At 53.0% G+C, this 26231-nt stretch overlaps 1 protein-coding gene across 4 annotated transcripts in view; it reads left to right on the top strand.

Moving 5' to 3' along the window:
- The window catches only part of TSPEAR (thrombospondin type laminin G domain and EAR repeats), a 115681-nt gene that overhangs the window by 72773 nt on the left and 16677 nt on the right, over nt 1-26231 (top strand). For 2 of the 4 annotated variants that reach the window (XM_057697490.1, XM_057697491.1), the window contains exons 2-7: nt 1397-1617; nt 19164-19402; nt 21293-21383; nt 22438-22594; nt 23896-24027; nt 24689-24915. In XM_057697490.1, the coding sequence (XP_057553473.1) occupies nt 1397-1617; nt 19164-19402; nt 21293-21383; nt 22438-22594; nt 23896-24027; nt 24689-24915 (1067 nt within the window). Of the gene's footprint in view, nt 1-974; nt 1126-1396; nt 1618-19163; nt 19403-21292; nt 21384-22437; nt 22595-23895; nt 24028-24688; nt 24916-26231 lie in introns of those variants that run through there. The other 2 variants (XM_057697493.1, XM_057697492.1) reach the window with 2 other exon arrangements.

The following is a 26231-nucleotide window of genomic DNA, read 5'->3' as shown; positions in this document are numbered from 1 at the left end:
GCACTGGTCGCCCTCTGGCCGCTGTGCCTCCCTGGACGGAGGGCAGGGGCAGCCCCGGCGAGGGCGGGGGGCCGGGCCCGAGCGCAGTGGGGGCGTCCTCTGCTCTCCCGGCCGCAGCCCTGCTGATTTGCTGACCCATCCCCGTGGTGCACTGACCGCTGGCTCCAGGGCCAGCACCCCCGTGTCCGGCTCAGGCCTCTTAGCAGTACCGCCAGACCCCGAGGGAGACAGCTCTGGGGATTCACGCGTGCCCCTCATTTATCCCAGGCCACGGCCGGCCACGTGCTGGCCGGGTCTGGAAGGGTCCAAGGGGTGGCCGTGGGCTCTGCCCCGAGCCGGCACTTCCCTTCCACTGTGAGGCCAGGTGGACTGTCCGGAACCCCCACCTCTAGTCACAGGTGCTCTCCGCGCTCCCCACTTTCCTTTCCTCTCACCTGAGCTCAGGTGAGTTTCGTTGCTGATGACCTGGAACTCCAGAACAGGAGCCTGTGTGCTCCTCTACGTGTGGGAGGAGGCAGTGCCCAGGCCAGGGAGGCGTCCAGGTCCTGTCGGGTGCCCCGTCCTCCAAGAGGACGGCCCTGCCGGGGGCGCGGGGGTGCCGTGCCTGCCTCGTCAGACCCTGGGTACTTCCCGGTGAGAGCCTGTCTCCCCGGGACCGTGTGCTCCCTGGGGCCGGGAGGGGGGCTTCCTCCTCCCCCAGCACCCCCAGTGCCGCGCCTGGCTGTTGACAAACACGGCAGCGAAACCCAGGGGGTGGGGGTGGGAGGAGAGGCCACGGCAGACCCAGGTGGCTCGTGAACTCCTGGTTCCTCTGTTTGCTCACTGGTTAGACGGGTGTCGACGGGAAAATAAATGCACAGCCTAAAAGCTGAGAGTTATGTTTTATTCAGCAGACCTTCTGAGGACTTCCAGCCCGGGAGACAGGCTCTCAGGTGGCTCTGAGGGACCGCTCGGAGGTCAGGGAGGAGCCAGGATATACAGGAGTTTTCTAGCAAAAGTCAGGTAGTTGGACATCGGAAGAGTGCTGTTCATGAAAGAAACCCAGACACCTCAAGTGAATGAATGCAGCCCTTTTCTCCGTTTGGGAAGATGCAAGCGTCTGGGCTCACTGAAATCAGTCCTCCGGTGGGCACCTCGGCTCCCTGGGGCCCGTATCCCGCGTTCGCTCGCCCAGAGTCCCCCCAGGGTGCACCGTCAGGGGGTGGCTGTAGTGTGATGGCTTGACGGCCGAAACAGCCTTTGCTTTCTGATACAGCAGGTGACATCCTCCGTCCGCGCGGGATAATCGTGACGCCCGGCGCGCAGGGCTCTTTCAAGGACCCTGGAGGCTGCTGAGACCACACCTGGGCGCCCCATGACGCCCCGGCATAACGCACCTGTGATTTCCTTGACACAGACCTGCGGCCCCTGGACGTCCTGGCAGAGGCGGTCCCTCCCGACGGCACTGCGGTCGGGGTCAGGGTGGTGCAGGTCCAAGGTGCGCGAGGACTCCAGCTCTCCGCCGCGGCCCCCCGCGCCCTGAGCTTCCCTGCGTCAAGGATGTTCTTCAGATGCGACCTCTTCCCGGAAGAATTTTCCATCGTCGTAACCTTGAAAGTTCCCAGTCTCCCCCCTAAGGTCAGTGACGCCTCCCACTCTTCCTGTAGAATGACCCCCTTGTACCTTCGCATGTCCTCAAAGCCAGCGTGTGCAAAGGGCACGACTGATCTGGTCGAGAGGTCAAGAGTGGCCAGCCTTGATAGGGAGTGAGGTCCCCATCGCTGCGCGTGTGCAGGCGGAGCCCGTGTGACCATTTGCCGGGAGTCTGCACAGCAGTTATAATTTTCTGGTGTGCTAGGCTGTCAGAGGCGAGGGATAGCACTCGGAGTTTTTAGTTCCACATCCTTTAGCAGGAAATGTAAGCAAAACAACAAAACCACAGCCCTTTGGGGTCTGTTTCCCTGTGGTTTGCAGGCCCACCCACCCCAGATCGGCCAACATTCCCGCCCTCCCTGGCTAGGGTGGAAGCGACCCTGGAGGTTCCCCCGGGTCCAGGACAGGGCACTTCCCAGGCGTGCGAACTGTCCCTCCCATTCCCAGTCAGAATCCTGACTCTCTCACAGCCAAGGTTCTCCCACTTGGTTTTCCAGCGGCTGTGATTCTATCCTGATACACCCTGGGGCTTCTGCCCGCTCGTTCTCTCTCCTTTCATTCTGTGCAAGCTGCTCTCAAACCCAGCTGCTGAGTTTTCAGCTCCAGCCATTGCATTTTCGGTTCTACAATTTCCATGTCTCCTTCTTTGTTTTAGATGTAAATTCCAGTTCTCAGGTGACAGTCTTTGTCTTGTCAGCTACTTTCTCCAACAAGACTCCAACCTGTGGGTCCCTGGAGGACTGGCGCACCGTCTGCTCCGTCTCCCTATTTCCTGTCACGCTCAGTAACGTTTTACCAGGTTGGCTGAGCCGTGAGTCACACATCTGAGGTGCACAGTGCAGCCCGCGGCTCAATGCAGCCCTCCACACAGCCGACGCAGCTCACGGTCGCACCTCGGGAAGAAGCCCCGAGCCCTTTGGCCCCCACCCCCAGCACTAGCCGACTGACTTTCCGTATCTGCAGGTTTGCCTACTGTGGACATTTCGTATGAACGTTATCATGATCTTTGCAACTGGCTTTAAACTGGCTTGCATAGCATGTGTGCAAGGCTCACCGTGTTGGCCTGTCAGTGCTCCACTCCTTTCTATGGCCACATCATAGTTTACTGTGCGCATGTAGCACATCTTGGTCCCCAGTCATCGCTGATGGACACTTGGCTTGTTTCTACCTCTTGGCTGCTATGAATAATGCTGCTGTGAACACTCATGGACATTTTTGTAGGGGCGAGTGTTTTCATTTCTCTTGGGTATATACCCAGGAGTGGAATTACTGAGCCTTAGGGTAACTTTATGATTAACTTTCTAGAAACTGCCTGTTTCCCAAGGTAGCTGCATCATCTGACGTTCCCACCAGCACTGGATGAGGGTGGCAGTGTCTCCACGTCCTCACCAACACTTGTTATTATCTGACTTCTTGATTCTAGCAACCTTCATGGGCAGGACGCAGTATCTCATGGCAGCTTTGATTTGCATTTCCCTGATGAATAATGATGGTGTGTTATCTTTTTATGTGCATATTGGCCATTTGTGTTTCTTCTTTGGAGAAATGTCTATTCAAGTCCTCCAGGTTTTAATTGGATTATTTGCCCTTTAAATTGTTCAGTTATAAGAGTTCTTTATATATTCTAGATATAAGTCCCTTATCACATATAGGATTTTCAAATATTTTCTCCCATTCTGCGGGTTGTCTTTTCACTTTGTTTATAGTCTCTTTTGAAGCATAAAGTTTTACAGTTTTGATGAAGTCACATTGACCTATTTTTTTTTCTTTTCTTACTTGCACTTTTAGTGTCATATCCTGGAACCCAATGCCACATCTAAAGTCAGGAAGATTTACCCCAATGTTTTCTTCTAAGAGCTTTACAGAATTAGCTCTTATATTTAGGTCTTTGATTCATTTGAGTTAATTTATTTATTATTAATTAAAGGAAGGTTAGGTTTGATTTGAGACCTTTTTTCTTAATATATGTACTTATAGCTATAAATTTCCCTCTAAGAAGTGCTTTAGCTGCATCCCATGCGTTTTGGTATTTTGATCTTTGTTTTTACTCATCTCAAAGTATTTTACTATTTCCTTTTTGGTTTCTTCTTTAACCCTTTGGTTATTTACGAGTGTATTGTTTAATTTCCACATATTTATGAATTTCCCTTTTTTTTCTGTTATTAATTTCTAACTTCATTCCATTGTGGTCAGAAAACATACTCTGTGTAATTTCTGTCCTTTTTAACTTATTAAGGTTTGTTGTATGTTCTTGCATATGTTCTCCCCTAGAGAATGTTCCTTGTGCATTTCTGAAGGATATCTATTCTGCTGTTGTTGGGTAGGGTGTTCTACAGATGTCTGTTAGGTCTTGTTGGTTCATAGTGCTGTTCAAGTCTTATGTTTCCTTTTTCAACTTCTCTCCAGTTGTTCTATCCATTATTGAAATTGGTATATTAAACTCTTCAACTAATATTGTTGAACTGCCTATTTTTCCCTTTGTTTCTGTCCATTTTTTCTTTATGTATTTTGGTGCTCTATTATTTGCATGTATGTTTACAATTGTTATATATTCCTGATGGACTGATTTTTATTATTATAAACTGTGCCTCTTAACTCTAGTTACATTTTTTGTTTAAGGTCTATGTTATCTGATATTAGTAAAATATTAATATTTTCTTATGGTTGCTGTTTGCATAATATATCTTTTTCTACCCTTTTACTTTCAATCTATTTCTCTTTGAATCTAAATTGTCTCAAGTAGAGAGTGTATAATTGAATCTTGTTTGTTTCTTTGGTCTCTGCCTTTTGATTGGATTAATTCATTTGCATTTATTGATATATGGTTGATCTTCATTATTCACAGATTTTGTATTTGCAAATTCACCTACTCTCTAAAATTGATTTGTATCCCCCAAATCAATACTTTTAGCACTTTTAAGTCATTCATGGATGTGCATAGAGCAGCAAAACATTTGACGTCCCAACATGCATGTTCCCAGCTGAAGATGACAAGGCTTCAGCTCATCCTGTAGACACGTGTCCTTGTCCTTTTGCTGTCACTTAGGGCTACCTTCTTCACCTTGTGTGCTTTTTATTGGTGATTTTGCTGTCTAAAATGACCCCCAAATATAGTGCTGAAGTGCTGTCTAGGGTTCCTAAGTGCAAGAAGGCTGTGATGTGCCTTATGGAGAAAATATGTGCATTAGATAAGTTTCATTCAGGCATGAATTATGTTGCTGTTGGAAGTGAGTTCAGTGTTTATTAATCAACATATGAATAATAAACATACACTGAGAAATAATACCATATCTATCTCTATCATCTATCTGTCTACTTATCTATCTATCATCATCTGTCTATCTATCTAATCTATCTCTATCTACCCCTGGTTCTTGCTAATATTTGGTATTTGACCCTGGTTTCTGACACAAATCTCCTAAATCCCTTGGAATTTCCTGGGGATAGGAGTGTCTTCGGTTCTAATAAGGCAACTCTTGGTGGGCTCCTGGATGGGAGGCGGTCACCAGGGAAAACAAACCTTGGTTAGAATCTTGGTACTTTCAGCTCCACCTGCTATTTTCCAGAAGGGGGAAAGGGGCTAGAAATTGAGTTAATAGTTGATCATGCCTGCATGATGAAGCCTCCATAAAACCCCCAGAGTACAGGTTTTGGAGAGCTTCTGGGTTGTTGAACACGTTCACACGCCAGGAGGGCAATGCACCCCACCTTCATGGAAACAGAACCCCTCCAGAACGCATCCTGTGTATCTTCATAAGGCTGTTTATCTGCATCCTTTGTAAAAAAAAAATCAGCAATAATAAGTTAACTTTTTTTCTGGGTTCTGCTCTAGCAAATTATTTAACCTGAAGGAGTCAGGGGAACCTCCAATTTGTAGCCAAGTCAAACAGAAGTTGTGGGTCACCTGGGTGCCTGCTACTTTTAATTGGCATCTGGAATTGGTGGGGGGATGGGGGGGAGCAGTCCTGTGGGACTGAGACCTAACCTGTGGGGTCTGTGCCGACTCTGGTTAGGGTCAGAACTGAATTGACTTGCAGGACACCCATTTGGTATCAGAGAATTTGTTGTTGGGGGGAACCCACACATCTGGTGTCAGAAGCATTATGTGTGAAAGTAGAAGAAAACACATTGCATTTTTCCAAGACACACATAACACAAGGCTATGTATTGATTAGTTGATGAAAATGAGACCAGAGGCTCACAGGAGCCTAAGTCTTTATTTCCCCTAAGAGCAATGGTTCAGTATTTGCTAATTCAGTGTTTACAGTCACTTTCTATAACATAATAATGAGTATTAACTGTGGTTGGATTTACACCTGCTATTTCACTCTTTTTTCCCCTATTTCTCATGTCTTTTTGTAGTTGTGTTCCTCTAGTATTCATTCACTGCTTTCTTCTGCTTTTAGCAAATATTTTCCAATGCAGCATTTTTATTTCTTTAATGATTTTTTTCTCATTTCATTTTAGTTTTCCCTTAGTGTTTGCTCTAAGACCTACCATATGTTTATTTTAACTTAGAATCAACTTCCAATTTATACCACCTCAATTCCAGTGATGTACAAAAACATTGCTCATTTTTACATGTAACTCTATTCTTTCCCATCTTTTTTGTCCTGTTGTAATGTTACATCTTAAAATGCTAAAAATCCAACAATATATTGTTATACTTATTACTTAGTATACTTTTATGATTTTTAAGAAGTTCAGAGAAGAAAGGAACACAAGTGTAAGCTTAAAGCTTTTGCCATCCTAACCTTTTTATCATGTTGGGCTCTCTTCACTTTTTCCTGTGGGTTTGAGTTCTTATCTGCTGTCTTGTCCTTTGCCCAGCACAGCTTTGCTCCCGTGTACCTCCTCTGTGCTGATGTTGTCAAATATATCACATATCTATAGAGTACAGGTCCCAAAATATATTGTATACCTATTATTTTATACAATTGCTTTATACATGTTGTTTTATAAATTGTGTTAAATCAAGTAAGAGAAGAAACAAGAAAAAATATGCTTTTGTATTGTCTTTTCTAATTACATAATTAACTTTACTTGTACTCTTTTTTTTTTTTTTTTCCTGTGAATTGGAATTTCTGTCTGGGGCTACTTGCTTTCAGCCTGAAGAACTCCCTCTAGTACGTCTAATAAGATGAGTCTGCTAATATCAAATTCTCTCAGTTTTTATTTATCTGAGAATATATTTTTCCTCCATTTTGAAAAATAGCTTTGTTGGATGTAGGATTCTTGATTGACAATTTTTGCTTTGAGCATTCTGAATACATGGTCCCACTGCCTCTGGCCTCCATCGTTTCTGATGATGTCAGCTGTTCATCTTACGGGCTTCCCTTGTGAGTGACTCAGCATTTTTCTCCTGCTGCTTTTGAGATTTTCTCCTTGTCTTTGACTTTTAGTATAATTAGTATGATGTGTCTGTTTGTGAATCTTTTGTGTGTATCTTATTTGAAGTCCACCGAGCTTCCTGGATGTGTAGATTAGAGTTTTTCAATGCACTTAGACAGTTTTAAGCTATTATTTCTTTGACATAATATTTTTCCATTGCGATCTGACTGCCATGTGGTCCTCCAGCAGTGCCCCAACCTCACCCATCAGAGGTCAGTGAGGCCTCACCCTGAAGCCCACTGGCCCCAACAAGTCCTTGATGGAGCCCTGGGATACTTTTGCAGTGCCCTGCAGCCCAGAGCATCACCAAGGGCCCTGCCCTTGCCCCTTCAGAGACTTGGCAGAGCACAGTGGCCAAAGAATGAGGACATAGGGACCATGGCCAGACGTCATGTACTCCTTAGGTCACAGGTGTAGACTGAGCACTGGGGCAAGGGCTGCTGCACACTGTGCAGGTGTCTGTGGACAAGCCGCCATGGACAACCAGGCTCTGCTACTGAACGTTCACTAGGACAGGCTCCAGGAACTCACAACAGAGCGTGGTCACAGCCACCACATCCTTCTGCCTGTGGCGGGATGCTTGAGGGAGAAAATCTTGTTCTAATTTACATGCAGGGGCTGCAGGCGCCCCCTGATATTGTCTGGGCTGTGAGGAGAGGAGGGAGGTGTGAGCATGAACACGATCGGGGAGGTTCTGTAAAAGTTCAAGCTGCCATGAAGCAAAAGGCATTTGTCTCCATGGTCATTCTCTCTGCACTAGCCAGCGTCCGCATCCCTGCCCCTCTGTGAGTCAATCTCTGCCCCAGGAGGACACTTTTCCTCTCACTCACCACAGGGCTCACTCCTAGTAGACACAGAAACCCTCACCTCCCCCAACAGCCAGCAGCATCAGCTCACAAAGTGCATCCTGCTCTGTGGCCAGGCCAGTGGAACACAGCCAGAACACATCTCCCTTTCTCAAAGCCTGGATTCTGGGATTGTCCCTCCCTGTTCCTTCCTTTAGAGGTTCTGTTTACAAGAACTTTCTGATAGCAGAGGGTTGCCACAATCAGAAAGTCACCTGACTGCTCCTGTCCCTGCAAGAGCATCACAAACATTTCTACTGTCTTTCCTCTGGAGAAAAACACAGGCCAGGATAGCCCCGCCTCCACTCAGGAGCCTCACCAGCCAGAGGCACTCACAGACAGTGACCAGTGCTGCCAAAACAGAGCGTGACACCAAACACAAACAAGGAAGGAAAGACATCACCAAGCTGCTGCCAGGACAACACACAACACAGAGGGGTATAAAACTGGACAGCCCTGCGCACCTCACACACACAGGCACTCACACTCACTCACACTCACACTCACACCCTCCTCCACCCCACCGCCCCCACCATGGCCGCGTCCACCCTGTCCGTCTGCTCCAGGGACCTGAGCTACGGCAGCCGGGTCTGCCTGCCCGGTCCCCGGGACGCCTGCACCGGCTCCTCCTGGCAGGTGGACGACGGCCCAGAATGCTGCTGTGAGCCCTCCTGCTCTAGCTACTCCCCCAGCCAGCAGGGCTACTGTGTGCCTGTCAGCTGCACGCCCATCTGCTGCAAGCCCGCCTGCTGCAAGCCTGTCTGCTGCACGCCCGTCTGCTGCACGCCTGTCTGCTGCAAGCCCGTGTGCTGTGAGGCCGCCCCCTGCCCCCCGTCCTGCTGCAGACCCTCCTCGTCCGTGTCCCTGCTGCGCCGCCCTGCGTGCTGCCCCGCCTGCCGCGTGCCCGTCTCCTCCTGCCACGCCCCCACCCCCTCCTGCCGGCCCGTGTGCTCCTGCCTGGCCTGCTGTGCCCCCGCCTCGGGCACGTCCTGCTGCTGACCGGGCACATCTCCCCAGGGCCAGCCGGGCTTAGGTCCCCCCCGTGACTCTGTCCTCCCAGCCTCCCCTCAGTCCTGACCTGGGTTGGATGGCTGCCCCCACTCAGGACGGGGTCCCCTATGTCCCCACTATCCTGACCTGCCTGACCTCTGACTCCTGCTCCCTGGGGCTCCTGCCTCCCAGGAGGCACCTCCACCCTCTCTGGGTCACCGGTGCCCCCCTCCCAGGTCCTCTGCCTGGGTCACTTGGCCTCGACTTCCAACCTGTCAGCCCCTCCTCGGGCACCTGGATAAATAAACGCACTTCACCACCTGATCTGATTCCTGCATCTGATGCTCCAGGGAGTCGGGGGGGAGGGGCGTTGGTGGGAGGAAACACAAAGTTTGGACCAGACACTGGGCACCCCCAGCCATGAGTACTTCTGGGAGTAAGTGACTGAGAATCCCACAGGGCACTGGCCTGACTCCTCTGGGCAGGGTCACTGGGTGGGTCCTGCCCTTGCTGGGGAGGTCAGTGCCTGCTCAGGCCCCGGCCCGGGGCTTCCCTGAGGCTGTTCACCTGCAGGCCTGCCATGGTCTAGGGGTTTATCGAGCTTCTTGGACTGTTTCTACCCCCTGGAAACATCTGGGCAAATGGGCCCCCAGCGTCCCTTCCAGGCAGGTGGCCTCGGGGTTCCATGCAGCACAAGCTGTACCGGGCTGGGGTCGCCCCTTGTGATCCACTGGTGGGTCTGCACTTTTAGCAGAAACGTGGTGAGGGGGGAGGGCTGCTCCGCCCGTGACGGGGTGAGAGGCCCTGGGTGACCTTCCCATCTGGCAGATCCAGAGAGTTAACAAAGTCATGACCTTGCTGGGGGTTGAGATGTTGGACTTGGGGAGGACAGCACGGGCCCACCTGGGGAGGGAAACAAGCAAAGCGGGTCTCGCAGTCTTCCAGCTCAGCACGTAAAGAATGATTCCAGGCCCCAGGCCAGAAGCACAAATGGAGCACCGTGGACCCCTCTGTTCCAGACTTGGCCGGGGAGCTGGGGGTGGTGCAGGCAGCTCGTGTCTGGGGTCAGGGGGCCAGAGAGAGGAGAGCTGCTCTGAGGAGACCCCGTCCACGGAGGGTCTCCCCCAGTGTCAGCTGAGAAATGACAAGCGAACACCTGTGAGGCTGAGCCTGGGGAAAACCCGTAACACCAGATGGACTAGTCTCCAGAGATGAAACAGCCTGGGAGAGCCGCCCCCTCCCCGCCTCCGCCCGTCGGAAATGCTCGTAATTCTCAGGACAGGGGTCTATTCAGAGGATGCTGCCTTAGCCATGGGGTAAAATTAGCCCTAGCAAACCACTAATCTAGTCCTACCTGGCAAAGCTTATATGCTGCCTCAAAGAACAAGCCCTTTCCAAGTCACTTAACTGTGTCCAAGAACAAAGCCAGTAACATTCACAGGAATACAAAATATCCAGCACTCAACACGGTGAAAGTCACAACTTCAGACATCCATTCCAAAAGCACCAGGCCAGCAAAGAGGCAGGAAAGTATAACCCATAATGGGGGTAAAGTCGACCCATCAGAACCAAGCCAGTAATAGCAAGGATGGTAGAACTAGTAAGAGATGTTATTATACTCCCCGCGCTCGAGACGTCAGAAGTTAAACAAGCATGTGAGGAAAGAGGAAGAAGATTTGAAAGAACATCTAAAGAGGAAAACGACAGTGTCTGAGTTTTTACACTAAATGAGATTAACAGCAGAATAGACACTACAAAAGAAAAGTGAACCAGAAGGCAGAGAAATAGAAACTACCTAAATGAAACACAAGGAGGAAAAAGAGGTGGACAGAGCAAACTATAAGCAAGATGAAAAGACAACCCTCAGAATGGGAGAAAATATTTGCAAACGAATCAACAAAGGATTAACCTCCAAAATATATAAACAGTTCATCCAGCTCAATATCAGAAAAACAAACAACCCAATCAAAAAATGGGCAGAAGACCTAAACAGGCATTTCTCTGAAGAAGACATATGGATGGCCAAGAGGCACATGAAAAGCTGCTCAACATCACTAATCATTAGAGAAATGCAAATCAAAACTACAGGGAGGTATCACCTCACACCGGTTAGAATGGGCATCATCAGAAAATCTACACACAGTAAATGCTGGAGAGGGTGTGCAGAAAAGGGAACGCCCTTGCACTGCTGGTGGGAATGTAAATTGATACAGTCACTATGGAGAACAGTATGGAGGTTCTTTGCAAAACTAAAAATAGAGTTACCATATGACCCAGCAATCCCACTGCTGGGCATATACCCAGAGAACACCATCATTCAAAAAGACACATGCACTCCAATGTTCATGGCAGCACTGTTTACAACAGCCAGGACATGGAAGCAACCTAAATGTCCATCAACAGATGAATGGATAAAGATGTGGTACATATATACAATGGAATATTACTCAGCTGTAAGAAGCAATGAAACTGGGACATTTTTAGAGACATGGATGGACCTAGAGATTGTCATACACAGTGAAGTGAGTCAGAAAGAGAAAAACTAATATTGTATATTAACACATATATGTGGGCTATAGAAAAATGGTACAAATCAACCAGTTTGCAAGGCAGAAATAGAGACACAGATGTAAGGAACAAACATATGGACACCAAGTGGGGAAAGAGGGGAGGGTTGGTGGGAATGAATTGGGAGATTGGGATTGCCATATATATATTACTAATAAGAAAAAAGATACCAAATTGTACACTCTAAATACATGCAGTTCATTGTATGTTAGCTGTATCGCAATAAAAGTTCTTAAAAAAAAGGAAAGAGAGATGGAGAGAGCATTAGCAAGCTGTAGGACAACTTCAAGTGACCTAATATTTGTCTAATTGGAGTCTCTGAATAAGAAGAGAGGAGGAACAGAAAAGAGCCTGTCACACTGGATAAAAGGACAAACCCCAACTGTGCTGCCTCTGAGAAGTACACTTTAAATAAAAAGAAACAAAGAGGTTAAATTTTTTGAATGGAAAAAAAAAGTGTAAATTAAATCCCAAGCAGGCATAAAGTATGAAATAATAAAGGTAAAAGCTGAAACGAACAAAACTGAAAACAGTAAAGCAATAGTGATGATCAAGGAGGCTCTTGATCCTAGAGGTCTTGAGTCCCCCGGTCCCATCTTTCTCTTAAATCTGTGTCTGTGTTTTCTTCAAGCTTGCGGCACCTGTCACTCACCTCGAGTCGCCGAACTGGTCTCGGCAAGTGGCGCCCAACGTGGGGCCCGAAGGGCTTGAGTGACGAAGGCTCACGGAAAGTGAAACTGATAAAAGTAAAGAATTGGGAAGTGCCGTGAAGCCCCAAGAGGAGAGTAAGAGGCCTCTGAAAAATCCTGCCATTCTCAGATGCGCAAGAAAAGCGCTCCAAGGATTGACGGAAAAAGAAGTAACTCGAATGGCTTATCTTCTCCTATGAAAACAAAAAGGGGGAAATGTGGGAAGACATTCAGAAGTCTTTCTGAAACCTTGTAAATGTTACTAAAAGTAATTAAAGTATGTGGGCCGAGTGACTGGAAAAAAAAATAGTGATGATCAAGGAAAGCAGAGCTTGTTTCTTGACAGATCACGTAGGTCTGGCCCTCACGCTCGCTAGATGAGCAAGAAAAACATGAAGACGACACGAGTGCCCAGCAGCAGGGATGGAAGAGGAGGAGTGACCGCAGACCCCCGGGGCATTAAAAGGGTATACAACGAGCAATTAGGATGAAATGGACTCACTCCTCGAAGACACAAATAACCAAAACTCACTTAAAAAACAGATCCCTTAACAGACTCCTATATCAACTTAACAGACCTAAGGCAGTTTAAGGTTCGCAGCAAAACTGGGTGGAAAGTACAGAGTTCCTATACACCCCCAGCCTGGCAGGCGCACAGCTTATCCCACCATCCACATCTTGTGATGTTGATACATTTGTTAGAAATGTGCTACATTTGTTATAACGGATAAGCCTACATGAGATATTAATATCACCCAACGTCCACAATTTACACTGGAGTTCATTCACTCTTGTTGTTGTTAAGTTCTACGGGTTTTGATACATGTATAGTAACATATGTGGACCATTGCAGTTCCTACGGAATAGTTTCCCCGCCCTAAACATCCTCTGCGCTCTATCTGTTCATCCGTCCGTCCCTGCTACCCCCTGGCAACCACTGATCTTTTCACTGACTCCACAGTTTTGTCTTTTCCAGAATGTCATATCCTTGGAATCATACAGAATGGAGACTTTCCAGATGGGTTTCTTTCACTAAGGAATGTGCACTTAAGGTTCCTCCATGGTTTTTTTGCAAGGCTTGATAGCTCATTTCTCCTTTTTTCTCTTTTTTTTCTATTTTTTCAATTGAGGTAAAATAATCATAATGCAAAATGTACTATCTTAACCACTTTGAAGTGTACAGTCAGTGGTATTAAGTACATTCATAACACTGTGTAACCATCACCACTATACGTGCTCAGAACTCGTTTCATCTTGCAGAACAAACTCTATACACATCACACAACAATTCCCATACTCCCCTTCTCACAGCCTCTGGAAAACACCATCCTACTTCCTGTCTCTGAAGTGCCTCGTGTAAGTGGAATCAGAGAGTATTTGTCGTTTTGTGACTGGCTCACTTATCTTACTACAATGTCCTCATGGTTCGTCCATAATGACGTCAGACTTACTTCCTATATATTATTATGTTGAGGTCGTTTCCTTCTACTTTTAGTGTTTTTATCATAGAAGGGTGTTGAATTTTGTCAAGTGCTTTATCTGCATCAATTGAGATGATTATGTATTTTCCCCTCCATTCTGTTAATGTGGTGTGTTACATTCACTGATTTTCTTTTCGTTTTCTTTTCTTTTTTATAAATTTACTTATTTATTTATTGGCTGCATTGGGTCTTCGTTGCTGCGCGCAGGGTTTCTCTAGTTGTGGCGAGTGGGGGCTACTCTTTGTTGCAGTGCACGGGCTTCTTATTGCGGTGGCTTCTCTTATTGCAGAGCACAGGCTCTAGGATCGCGGGATTCAGTAGTTGCAGCACACGGGCTCAATAGCTGTGGCTTGTGGGATCTAGAGCACAGGCTCAGTAGTTGTGGTACACGGGCTTAGCTGCTCCGCAGCATGTGGGATCTTCCCGGACCGGGGATCGAACCCATGTTCCTGCATTGGCAGGCGGATTCTTAACCACTGCGCCACCAGGGAAGTCCCCATTCATTCATTTTCACATCGATCTTTCCATTCTTGCATTCCAGCAATAAATCCCTCTTGCTCATGGTGTACAGTTCTTTTAATACACTGCTGAATTCAGTTTGCTAGTATTTTGTTGAGGATTTTTGTAAAAGACTAAATGCTTTCCCCCTAAGACCAGGAACAAGACACAGACGTCCTCTCTCTGCACTCCTATTCAACATCATACTGAAGGTCACACCCAGTGCAACAAGGCAAAAAAAGAAATAAAAGGCAGACATAATGAAGAAATAAAATGGTCTCTATTCACAGAGGACGTGATTGTCCACATAGAAAACCCACAATAATCTACAAAAAGACTCCTAGAAATATAAGAGAGTTTAGCAAGGTTGAATGATGCAAGCTTGGAATAATAAAAATGAATTATATTTCTAAATAACAGCAATAAAAATTTTGAATTAAAATTTTTGTTTAAAAGTATATTAGAATAAAAAATGAAAACTTAGGTATCCGTCTAACAGAATATGCACATGACAACTATAAAAACACGGATGAAAGAAATCAAAGAAGACGCAAATAAGTGTAGAACTAGACCACGTCTACAAGTTGAAATACTGTTATGAGGTCAGTTACCTCCAAACTGATCTGTAAATTCAAAGCAATTCCAATTTTTAAAAAGCAAGATTTTTTTTGTTGGCATCAATGAGCTGACCCTAAAATTATCTGGAACGGCAACGGAGCTCAAGTAGCCAAAAGAACTGGAAATGAAGCACACGGTTGGAGGCCTCGTCCTGTCTGCCTTCAACACTTACTATAAAGCTACAGCGATCAAAGCGATGCAGTGTTGGCAAAGGTACAGGTACACAGATCAATGACACAGGAAAGAGAAACAGACGCGCACAAATAAGTCAGCTGATTTTTGATAAAAGTGCAAAAGGCAAGTTAATGAGACAGAAGCATATTTGGAACAATGGCTGTCTATATGCAAAAGAAAAAAGTGAAGCCTGACCTCAATTTTCATTCATTGTAAAATTTTAATCAAAACTTATCATAGACCTAAATGTAAAATGTAGACGTTTTAAACTTTTAGAGGAAAACATAGGAGAAAACCTTTGTGACCTTCAGTGAAGCAAAGAGTTCTTAGATTCAATACCAAAGGCATGATCTCCAACAGAAAAAAAGGAAAGTGGACTTTATCCATATTAAACTGGTTTCCTCATCAAAAGACACTGTTAAGAGGGTGACAAGACAAGCCACGGAGCAGTAGAAAATCACACATCTGACCGAGGTGCTTGTATCCAAACTATATAAAGAGCACTCGAAATTCAACATCAAGAAAAGCTAAGAAAGGGGCCTAAAGATTTGAAGAAATACCAAAAACGATGCGTGGGTGGCAAGTAAGCATATGAAAAGATGCTCCGCCTTGTTAGTCATTAGGAAAATGCAAACGGAAACCGCAACAAGATACCTCTCCACACCTATCAGAAAGGCTAAAGTTAAAAAACAAAAACCTCACAACACTGTGTTGACCGAGAACACACAGCAGTGAGAACTGTCATGCATTGCTGGTGGGAACGCAGACTGGCGCAGCCACTTGGGAAAAGAGCTTGGCAATTTCCTATCAAGCTAAACATGCAGCTACCATAGGATGCAGCTATGCCACGCCTGGGTGTCTAGCCTGGAGAAGTGAAAACACACGCTCACGCACAGATCTGCACACAAACAATGCTGACCGCAGCTTTGTTCTTAGCCATCGAAACAGGAGGTGCTGAAAATGCCTCTCAACCATCCAATGAATAAACAAACGGTGGACCACCCACCGCATGGGTACCACGCAGCAGGAGGAGAAGTGAGCCCCGGATGCACACAGCATCATACCCACTGCATCTCGCTGAGCCAAAGAAGCCAGACCCCAAAGGCGACCCACTGTCGGGTTCCATTTACATGACGTCCTAGACGAGACCCCACCACTGGGACAGGGAATGAGCTCTTGCCTGGGGCTCTGGACCGAGGGAGGAGCGGATTCCAGTGGAGCAGGAGTTCGGGGCCTGTACGGTCTGGTGGGGGTGCATCTGCATTTGTCAAAACTCAGAGAACTGCAGGCAGCAAAGAGTGGGCGGAGGGGGTGAGGAGGGGCAGGGGAGTTAGGCACTTGGGTCTACGGGGTCAAGCCCATGCACCTCCTCTCCCTTAACCTGCGTCTTGCTGACGTGGTTGCTCTTTATTATTTTTTATTTTCACCTCCCTTTGGGTTCACTCTCTGGTTTTCTGGACGGTGTACCTTCAAGGTGTTCTCACAGATAGTGTGAGAGCGGCCTTCTTCTCAGGACTGCTGTATTATCAGAAACGCTTTCATCGCCAGGTGATCCATTCCCCTCAGACCTGAGGACTTGGTTCCATTGTCTTCAGGCATCCTGACTGGCTGAGTGAACTATGGTGCTGACCTCTTCGGAAGCTTTAGGATGTTTCTTCATATTCGGTGTTAGATCGCACACCCGTGTGTCTAGACACGCACCATTTTCCAAATTCACCTTGTCCCAAATTTGGTCGAAATTCCAAATCTAAAGAAGCATGTTTCTTTCCCGTCTGCTCTGGAAAATGCTGTTCTATGTCCCCCGCTTGCTGTACACGCGCGCTCTCTCTCTCGAAGCCCCATCTGACGAACGTTGGATCTTCTGGAAGCATCACCTGTTTCTCTCTTATGGTGCATTTCTCCGTCCTTCTGCGCTGTGTTTGACACACTCCTTGGTCTGTCTTCTCGTTTACTGCTTCTTCTTTAGGCGGGTCTGTCCACTGTCCAGCCCCGTGCATGGGAGGACATCCTACAGCAGGTGACAGCACTGTCCCAGCTGGCAGCTCCGTGATGCTCAGTCACTGAGACTCTGGGACGCAGCTCCGTGAGGCTCAGTCACTGAGACTCTGGGACGCAGCTCCGTGATGCTCAGTCACTGAGACTCTGGGACGCAGCTCCGTGAGGCTCAGTCACTGAGACTCTGGGACGCAGCTCCGTGAGGCTCAGTCACTGAGACTCTGGGACGCAGCTCCGTGAGGCTCAGTCACTGAGACTCTGGGACGCAGCTCCGTGAGGCTCAGTCACTGAGACTCTGGGACGCAGCTCCGTGAGGCTCAGTCACTGAGACTCTGGGACGCAGCTCCGTGAGGCTCAGTCACTGAGACTCTGGGACGCAGCTCCGTGAGGCTCAGTCACTGAGACTCTGGGACGCAGCTCCGTGAGGCTCAGTCACTGAGACTCTGGGATGCAGCTCCGTGATGCTCAGTCACCGAGACTCTGGGATGCAGCTCCGTGATGCTCAGTCACTGAGACTCTGGGATGCACATCCCCTCGCGCGCAGCACCACAGAGAAAGCAAGCAGCTGGGCAGGCACACACGGGCGGGGCTGCAGGACCCGCGACCAGCCCCGTGTTTGCTGACAGAGCCACACACAGGTCGGGGGACCCAGTGCAAACAAGAAGTCATAGGGACTCCCCGACCTCACTCAAAACACCAACAGGGAGAGGGAAGCCTCAGCAAGCCTCCGGCTGGACCAACACACACCTGGAGGGTATAAAAGGCCCACCTCTCCGAGCACGCCCACACGCACACGCACACGCACACACACTCACACCCTCCTCCAGCCCCACCGCCCCCACCATGGCCGCGTCCACCCTGTCCGTCTGCTCCAGCGACCTGAGCTACGGCAGCCGGGTCTGCCTGCCCGGTCCCCGGGACGCCTGCACCGGCTCCTCCTGGCAGGTGGACGACGGCCCAGAGAGCTGCGGCCAGCCCCCTGCCAGCAGGCCTGCGGTGTGCCCGTGTGCTGTGCAGCCATCCCCACCGTGCATCTCCAGAACCTTCTTCATCTTCCCCCAAACGGAAACTCTGTACACATTAAAGAGCAGCTCCCCGTGACCCCCTCCCCAGCCCCCGGCCCCCACCGTCTGCTCTCTGCCTGTGAGGCTGACTCCCCCGGGACCTCACACGCGGGGGCTGTGCACTGTTTGTCCTCCGTCACCGAGCATGACGTCCGCCAGGTTTATCCACGTTGATGCCAGGACGAAGGCTGGACGGTACCCCACTGCATGAACGGACCACCTCTTATGACCCATTTCCCCCTCGACGGACACTGGCTGCCTTGACATGTCAGCGACTGAGGGCAGTGCTGGCATGAACACGGGTGCGCAGACACCTCCGCAGGACGCCGCTGGCCGTCCTCCTGGGCGTGTACCCAGGAGTGGAGATGCTGGGTCAGGTGGTAGCTCCACATTCGTTTTTTTGAGAACGCGCCACACTGTTTCCTGTGACAGCTGCACCCCTTTATTGACACATTCCCACCAACAGTGCCCTGGGCTCCAGCGTCTCCACAGCCTCACCAGCAGCGCGATCGTCTGTCTCCTCACAGAGGCTGTGCTCAGGGCTGTGAGCGCTGCACTTAGTCTCCTCACAGAGGTGCCTGCTACCTCAGGCGCTGCCGCCGGAGCCCCGCGCTCACCTGCCCCCTCCCCTGCTCCACCCTCCCCTGCCCCCACCCCTCCTGCCCCCCACCTGCCCTCCCTCCCCTCACCTCCCCCTCCCCTGCCCCCACCCCTCCCCCACCTGCCCTCCCCTCCCCCCACCTGCCCCTCCCCTCCCCTCTCCCTACCTGCCCTCTCCCCTCCTGCCCCCCACCTGCCCTCCCTCCCCCACCTCCCCCTCCCCCTCCCCTCCCTCACCCCCTCCTCCCCTCCTCCCACCTGCCCCCTCTCCTCCCCTTCCCCCACCTGCCCCCCTCCTCCCCTCCCCCCTCTCCTGCCCACCTGCCCCCTCCCCCACCTGCCCCCTCCCCCATCTGCCCCTCCCCTCCCCTGCCCCCTCTCCTCCCCTCCCCCCACCTGCCCTCCCCTCCCCTCCCCCCACCTGCCCGCCCCTCCCTCCACCTCCCCCCACCTGCCCCCTCCCCTCCCCTCCCCTGCCCTCCCCTCCCCCTCCCCTCCCCCCACCTGCCCCCTCCCCCTCACCTGCCCCCTCCCCTCCCCTCCCCCCACCTGCCCTCCCCTCCCCCCCACCCGCCCCCGCCCGCCCCTCACCCGCCCGCCCCGGCCCCTCTCTTGCAGAAGAACGAGTACCTGCTGGCGGTGATGCTGGAGGAGCGGGACTCGCTGCTGCTGGGCCTGCGCTACTCGGCCAGCCGGCTGCACCTCCTCTTCCGCAGCGAGGCCGGCCCGGGTGCCTGGCAGACCCGCGTGTCCTTCCGCAGCCCGGCGCTGGCGGACGGCCGCTGGCACGTGCTGATCTTGGCCGTGTCCGCGGGCTCCTTCTCCCTCACCACGGACTGTGCCCTCCCCGTGGACGTGTAGGTACCCGGCCCCCCGGGGAGGGCCGCGCGTGAGGCTGGCGGGGCGCGTGGGGGGCGCGGCCCTGCGGGCTCGGGCTGCTGGACGTGGAACCGCCCCCTCCCCACCCCAGGAAGGCCGCGGCGGGTGGGGGCGCAGGGCTGGGAGGGAGCCCCCGTTCCCGCGTGCCCACGCTGGGCGGATGGGCCCTGACCCGGTAAACGCGCGCTGTAGCGTTGGTGCCAGCGCGGAGGGGCCAGAGGGCGGTCGGGGTGAACTGGGTCCCCAGGAGCCCAGAGGAGCTGTGGCCCGACGGAGGCCCAGGTCTTGCTGTGTAGCTTTCAAGCTGTTGCTTAACCTCTCCGACGCGGTTTCTCTTTCTGGGATGAGAGAGTAAATATTCTCCAAGACTCCAAGTAAACGTACAGAAGAACCTTAGTGGCTGTGACACCCGCCAGGGCACGCGGGAGCCCGAGCCCATCTCTCGTTCTTGCTGTGGCCTGGTCCCCGTGGCCCGGGTCCCGTGGCCCGGTTCCTGTGGCCTGGCCCTGAGTAGGCTGGACCGGGATGACCCCCACTGGCTCCCAGTGCCCATCCTCGCTGGCTGGGGCTGGCCAAGCTTTCTTTTTAATTACAAATGGTCCATTTACATTACATCTGTCGTTTTGACAAATATTACTTTCAAAGGTAGAATCTTTTTCTGCTTTGTTATTATGCAACATCCTATAATACTCGTACAAAAAAGTCTCTTTAACACTTAGACACTCTGTTTAAACACACCTTTATCACACCCCCTCCCCACCAGGCCCCTAAATACTTCAGGGGTTTTACAGGGCGCTGGGGTCTCGGGTGTGAGAGCCGGCAGTCGGGCAGCTCTGTGATGGAGGGCACGGGAGGACAAGCCTGGTGGTGGAGGGTGCCGGAGCCAGGGGCAGCTATGGAGGGATCCGGGCCCTCAGGCTGCACTTCCCAGGCCTTGCGGGCACCATGGGGGGCTCACACCAGGCCTCAGGAAGCCTGGGAGCTGTGCTCGGAGTTCAGGGCATGGGGAGCTGCAGTCAGGTGGCAGAGCCTGGATGGAGCGGGTGCTTTGACTGAAGGACGTGTGTCGTGGCCCGGGAGGTGCTGGGCAGCGGGGAGGAAGCACACACCTGGCTCACACTGCCCCCCACAGGAGGCTCCAGCGACACCGTCCCCTCTAGGAGGCCCCCACCTCCTCCCTGTCTCCGGAGTTCGGCCTCCACGTGCACCTCAAGACCCAACTCTGGCCACATCTTCTAACACCTTCTGGGTCACCAACAAGGGGAACCCCCTCCGGCCCTGACACCATCTGTCCCCCTGCCCTGGGCTCAGAGGAGGGGGGCAGGCTGGGGACCCCATGCAGGGAGAAGCCACTGGAGGCCCCTGTGACATGGAGAGGAGCCACCGAACACCTCCACAGCACTCGCTTTTGTAGAAGACCCTTATCCTCCGGCAGAGTGTCCCCCCAAATTCACATCCTCCGGAACCCGAGAATGGGACCTCATTTGGAAACAGCATCTCTGCAGGTATAACTGAGCTGAGGTCATGCTGGAGTAGGGTGGCCCTGACTCAGTGATCAGTGACCTCACGGAGGAGAAGGCCACACGATTCCGCCACAAGCCAGGAGACTCCAGGAGCCCCAGCAAGCTGCAAGAGGCGCCGGGACGCTCCCCTAGAGTCTCCGGAGGGGGCACACATAGCCGACCCCCTGACCTCAAGCTTCTGGGCTCCAGCACTGCAAGAGAACCCACGTCTGGCGTTTAAGGCGCCCAGCCTGCGGTACTCATCACGGCCACCCCAGGCACAGTGCTGAGCACTGTCCTTTTGTACCTGAGTGGGCCGCCACCCTGCTCTCCCACGGCCCTAAAACCATCCTCCCATGTTTTCAGAACGGCTGACACGCCCTTCCCGGCCACCCTGTCGGTGCAAGGAGCCCGGTTCTTCATTGGCAGCCGGAGGAGGACCAAAGGCCAGTTTACGGTAAGGGTGGAGACGCTGTCCGCCGGCCCTCCCAGCACCAGTGCCCCTGGGGGCTGTCACCGCCGGCCCGGCACCCCAGTGCTCCAGGTTGGCACTGTCGTGTGTGGTACATGGGACTGGGGAGCAGAAGGGCTCAGTGGAGCGCCCCGCCTGCCGGGTACACTCCCGCCGCAGAGCCTTCGCACCCGCTGTGCCCTCCGCCCGGAACGCTCGTCCCACGGCTGCCGGGACTCGCTCCCTGTGACCTTGGGGCCCTGCCCTGTGCCCTCGTACCGTGCAGGCCTCCCCTCCACTTTGAGAAGACGACCCCCACACCCAGCCCTCTCGTCCCCTTCCCCGCATTGCCTTGTATAGCCCCGACCACCCTCCGGCCGGCTGTGCGTTTGCTTGTTGCCTGTCCCTCCCTTGCTCCATGAGGGTCAGGGCTTCTGTTTCTTGCTGTGCCCAGTGTCAGGAACCATGCCTGATGCATAGGACGCGCTCTGAGTATCTACCAGTGGCATGCTTGGATGGACGGACGGACAGAGATGGACAGGTGGATGAAGGGGTTGATGGACAGATAGGTGCACAGACAGACGAATGGATGGACGGATGGATGGATGGATGGATGGACAGACTAACAGACAGAGAGATGAATGGTGGATGGACAGATCGGTGGACAGAGAGGTGAATGGATGGATGGATAGATAGATAGACAAATGGATGGACAGATGGATGGACAGACAGATGGACAGATGGATGGATGAACGGAGATGGACAGATGGATGAATGGATGGATGGACAGATAGACGAATGGATGGACATATAGATGGGTGAGCAATGTACCCAGTCACTCTAGGTTAGTCAGCCATGGTGTAGTCACCTTAGAATGGTGACAGCTCTCCACCACTGCTCCCAATGCCCCCCTTACCCAGAGGGCAGACTCCCGTCTCCTGGCTTCAGAGGAGGTTAGACCCACACCCGCACCCCTCCCTCAGGGTCTGGGTGGGCTGAGCCCGGTGCTCGGGGCCCTCTCAGCAGCGCAGGTCTGAGCACGCTGTCCCTCTCTCCGCAGGGCCTGGTGAGGCAGCTGGTTCTGCTGCCCGGCTCGGACGCCACGCCGAGGCTTTGTCCCTGCAGGAATCCTGAGCTCGCCCTGCTGTCCACCCCCCCTGTCCTGCGGGGCCTCCCGGGGAGGCCGGGAGATCATGAGGTGCTAAAGTATCCCTACGGTTAGTAGGGCCACAGCTGCCCGCCGCCCCCGGCACGATGGCAGACCCCGAGAACCTTGTCACGTCCAACCTCCCGGGCACGAGACGGGGGGTGCTTGCCACGTGCACGAAGGGAACACCGGGGCCCGATGCAGGTGGCCCCCAGGGAAGGCAGACGGTGTGGTCCACCCTCTGTCCAGAGGGCACTCCAGCCTCGTAGCTGTTTAACCCCCGCCTGGACGGTGCCCTCGATAGACCGCTCGTCCCACCTGGGACCCGGGGCTGGGCTGACATGTCTTCCTCCTCTGACTCCCACCTGCTGTCTGCTTTGCCCCCAGAGCAGCATTTGGGGGCCTTTCTCCCCTTCCCTCTCCACCGGACATCAACGCTTAGCCCCCACAGTGGGGAACACGACCTTCGCAAGGTTTATTTCTATTTTCTGGGACACCCCCAGCCTAGAGGGTCCCCAACTTTTCCGTCTGTAGTTTGTGTTTGCACCTCCCCAGTGTAGAGTTCCTTTACACTGACTCTTTCTGTAAGCCACACACCCTGCCATGGAGCATCCCAAATTCCCTCCCCCAACAGCCCAAAGCCCTGCTGGCTAGCTGGGGAGACAGCCTTCTCTCTCGAGTCTCACGGTCCTTGCTTCACGCGTCAGGGGAGCCCCGTGAGCGTGTTGACCCTTAGACCCAATCCTGGACCAGTGTCTCCAGATTCCCAGAGGCACGTGGCCCCTGGGGTGTTTTCTGGGCCTTGGGCAGGAGACCGACCCCAGGGCTCTGCCGGGCACTTCGGGAGGTCGAGGATGTGCTCGGTGTCACAGCCCAGCCGTCAGGGCCTCAGGGCGGACGTTGCTGTAAAGAGGCCAGGTGGCACCATGAGGACGAGGGCTGGACCTAGGATGAAGCTGCAATTCCCAGGGATCAGGCGGTTGAGGGTCCTTAGAACTAAGCCCAACGGAAGTTAGGGGAACTTGTGCCAGCGAGTCTCGGATGGGAGAGGAGAGCGAGGGGGCCGTGGTTACTCAGGGTTCTTAGAAGAGCTGAGGTCGGGGGGGAAGAGCTAGATGGGCGGGGAGGCCAGACTGCAGGGGGCATCTCCATGTCCTGCGCACAGACGCCCCGGGCAGGCCCCAGGCTCTCGGGCCTCCCTGCCTCCCTGAGGCCTCTCTGACAACCCTGAGTGGCTCCTGGCAGCCCGGGGGGTGGGGGGAAGGCGAAGGCAGGAGCGCCTGTGTCAGGGGTCACCTGACACCCCCGACCCTGCCTCCCTCCAGGGAGCACATACCCACCGGACACTCATCTTCCTGTCTCCCCGCCCAGAAACCGACATGAAGGTGACCCTGGGGTCCCGGCCTCCGTGTACCAAAGCGGAGGACGCCCAGTTCTGGTTTGACGCCAGCCGCAAGGGGCTGTACCTGTGCGTGGGCAGCGAGTGGGTCTCCGTGTTAGCAGGTGAGGCGGGCAGGGCTCTGGGGACCAAGGGGTCTTCTCAGAGCCAGCGTTGCTTAGGGACAGGGACGGACCCCCCGCAGGGCAGCAAGCCTGCGTGCTTCACCTGGAAACGCGCGCCCTCCTGGGCCCGACTCGTGGGCCGGCACCTCTCCGCTCTCGACCTGTCTAGGGGAGACCCCGTGCTCGCCTCACCCTCTCCGCCCACTTGGGTCAGAGACCGAATGCCGTGGTGCCGGGGACCGGGAGTGGTGTTGTGGTCAGGGAGGTGAGGCGAGGTGCCCTGTCGCTCGGGACGGCGGTCCTCAGGAAATGGCAAGTGGCTCCCGGGGGCCGTCCGCGAGCCGCGGCCTCTACTCTCTAGTTCACGCTGGAGCACAGCCTTTCGTGGAAGCCACAAGCCGTGGGAAACGTCTAGTAAGGACCTGACACATCCGTTCCATCCGCCTAGTATCGCTGGGGGCTCTGCAGACCCTGAAACCCATCCAGGGACCAGAAGCTCTTTGGCTGGGCCTCCGGGTGAGGGTGGCACGGGGCTCCAGGTCACGTGCCCAGCCCAGTGCTCAAGGTCCTGGCCCAGGGCCCTGGGGTCACACCCCTGGACGTCCACCTGGGGCTTCTGCTCTGGGACGCGTTAATGGGGTCTCCGTGTCCCTGTCACCAGCCAGAGAAAGGCTGGACTACGTGGAGGAGCACCAGAGCCTGTTCATGAACGCGGAGACGCTGGGCATCGAGGTCTTCGACATCCCCGAGGCCGGGCTCTTCGTGGCAGCCGCCAACCGGAAGACCACGTCCGCCATCTACAAATGGACCGACGGGAGGTTTGCCTCGTACCAGGACATCCCCACGCACCAGGCACAGTCCTGGAGGCATTTCACCATCGGAAAAAAGGCAAGTCTGCGTTCGGAGACGTTCCTAATCCTCACTTGTTTGTGTTCCTCTTTCTCTTCCCCCTCAGCTCTTCATTGGGGTATAATTGTTTTACAGTGTCGTGCAGGGTGAACGTGAGTTCTTTGTAGTGAGGTGGGTGGGCCCAGCGTCTGTCATACAGAGTGAAGTAAGCCAGAAAGAGAAAAACAGGTACCGATCCTTTTTACCTTGGAAAAACCCACAGAGCCCGAAGCCTGGGGCTTCTTACGTGGACTTTATGGGGAAAAGCATTCCTACTGGTTTCGAAACCTCATGCAGGTTCTAAATGGGTGTTAAAGTCAGGCAGGGCTGCGTCCCTGCCTCCAGAGTGCGGCTGAGAAGGTCTGTTCTGAGATGCCGCCCAGCTCGGTGCAGACACCCCGCTGCCACCTTAAGCCTTTGAGATGATTTGACCTAAAGCAGTCAGCGGGGCAGACACACGTCAGAGTGGAGACAGGCCTCCGTTCGCAGCCTTCCTTTCCTCGCCCGAGGAATTAGGACGCGTGACGTCCGGACGGAGGGGACAGGCGCGGTGGTGAGGGCTGGGCCCGGAGGCCTTGGGTGGGAGAGCCTCGCCGGCGGCCCCGCTTCCTTCCAGCGGGGCTGCGCTGGGCAGTGGCCCGCCGGTGGGGGCTGAGCGGGACACCCCCTTCACGATGCGCTTCCCTTCCCGGCTCCTTCTAGCCCTCGGCCCCGACGGGCAGTGTCCCAGGGACACCTCCCCGTGCCTGCCCCCAAGGCCCTCCCTCACCAGCACGTGTGCCGGGTGCAGCCCTGCCCTGCCCTGGGCACCCCCCCTGGGGACAGACGTGAACGAAACAGACAGACCTCTGCTCCCCGTCCCTGCCGACCGTCGGCAGGGCGACCCTCCCAGCCGGCCTGGGGAAGGAGGGACCAGCCCTCTGGTTTTTTGGTTGACGACATTGTAAAGGTTTATGTGTTTTCATTATAAAAAACAACTTTATAGCAAAGAAAAACTGGGACATTTAGAAAAATAAGAGGAAAATCTATCCCAACCCCCTAAGCAGACGCAGAGTGTACCCGGGGCTGCTCCAGGGGCCGTGAGCATCCCCTCCATCCCCCGCCCCCACCCCCGGGCTTCTGGCTCCTGCCACAGTCACACGACCCGCCCTCTGGCCTCCGGGGCACGTCACACGTAAGGCATTGCCATGGCATCCCCGACTGCAGGACACATGTGAGTTTCCTGAGGGGTAGCAGGGCCTCACGATTTCCCTCCTCCTCCAGGGGATGAAGGACATGGCTGTGCAGAGAGCTTTTCCTGGGTTTGGGAGATGGAA

The sequence above is a fragment of the Hippopotamus amphibius genome, chromosome 10 (assembly GCF_030028045.1).
Source record: "Hippopotamus amphibius kiboko isolate mHipAmp2 chromosome 10, mHipAmp2.hap2, whole genome shotgun sequence".
In the NCBI taxonomy this organism is placed as follows: Eukaryota; Metazoa; Chordata; class Mammalia; order Artiodactyla; family Hippopotamidae; genus Hippopotamus; species Hippopotamus amphibius.
Note: the sequence above shows the minus strand (reverse complement) of the source record. Positions and strands in the feature narration are given on the sequence as shown.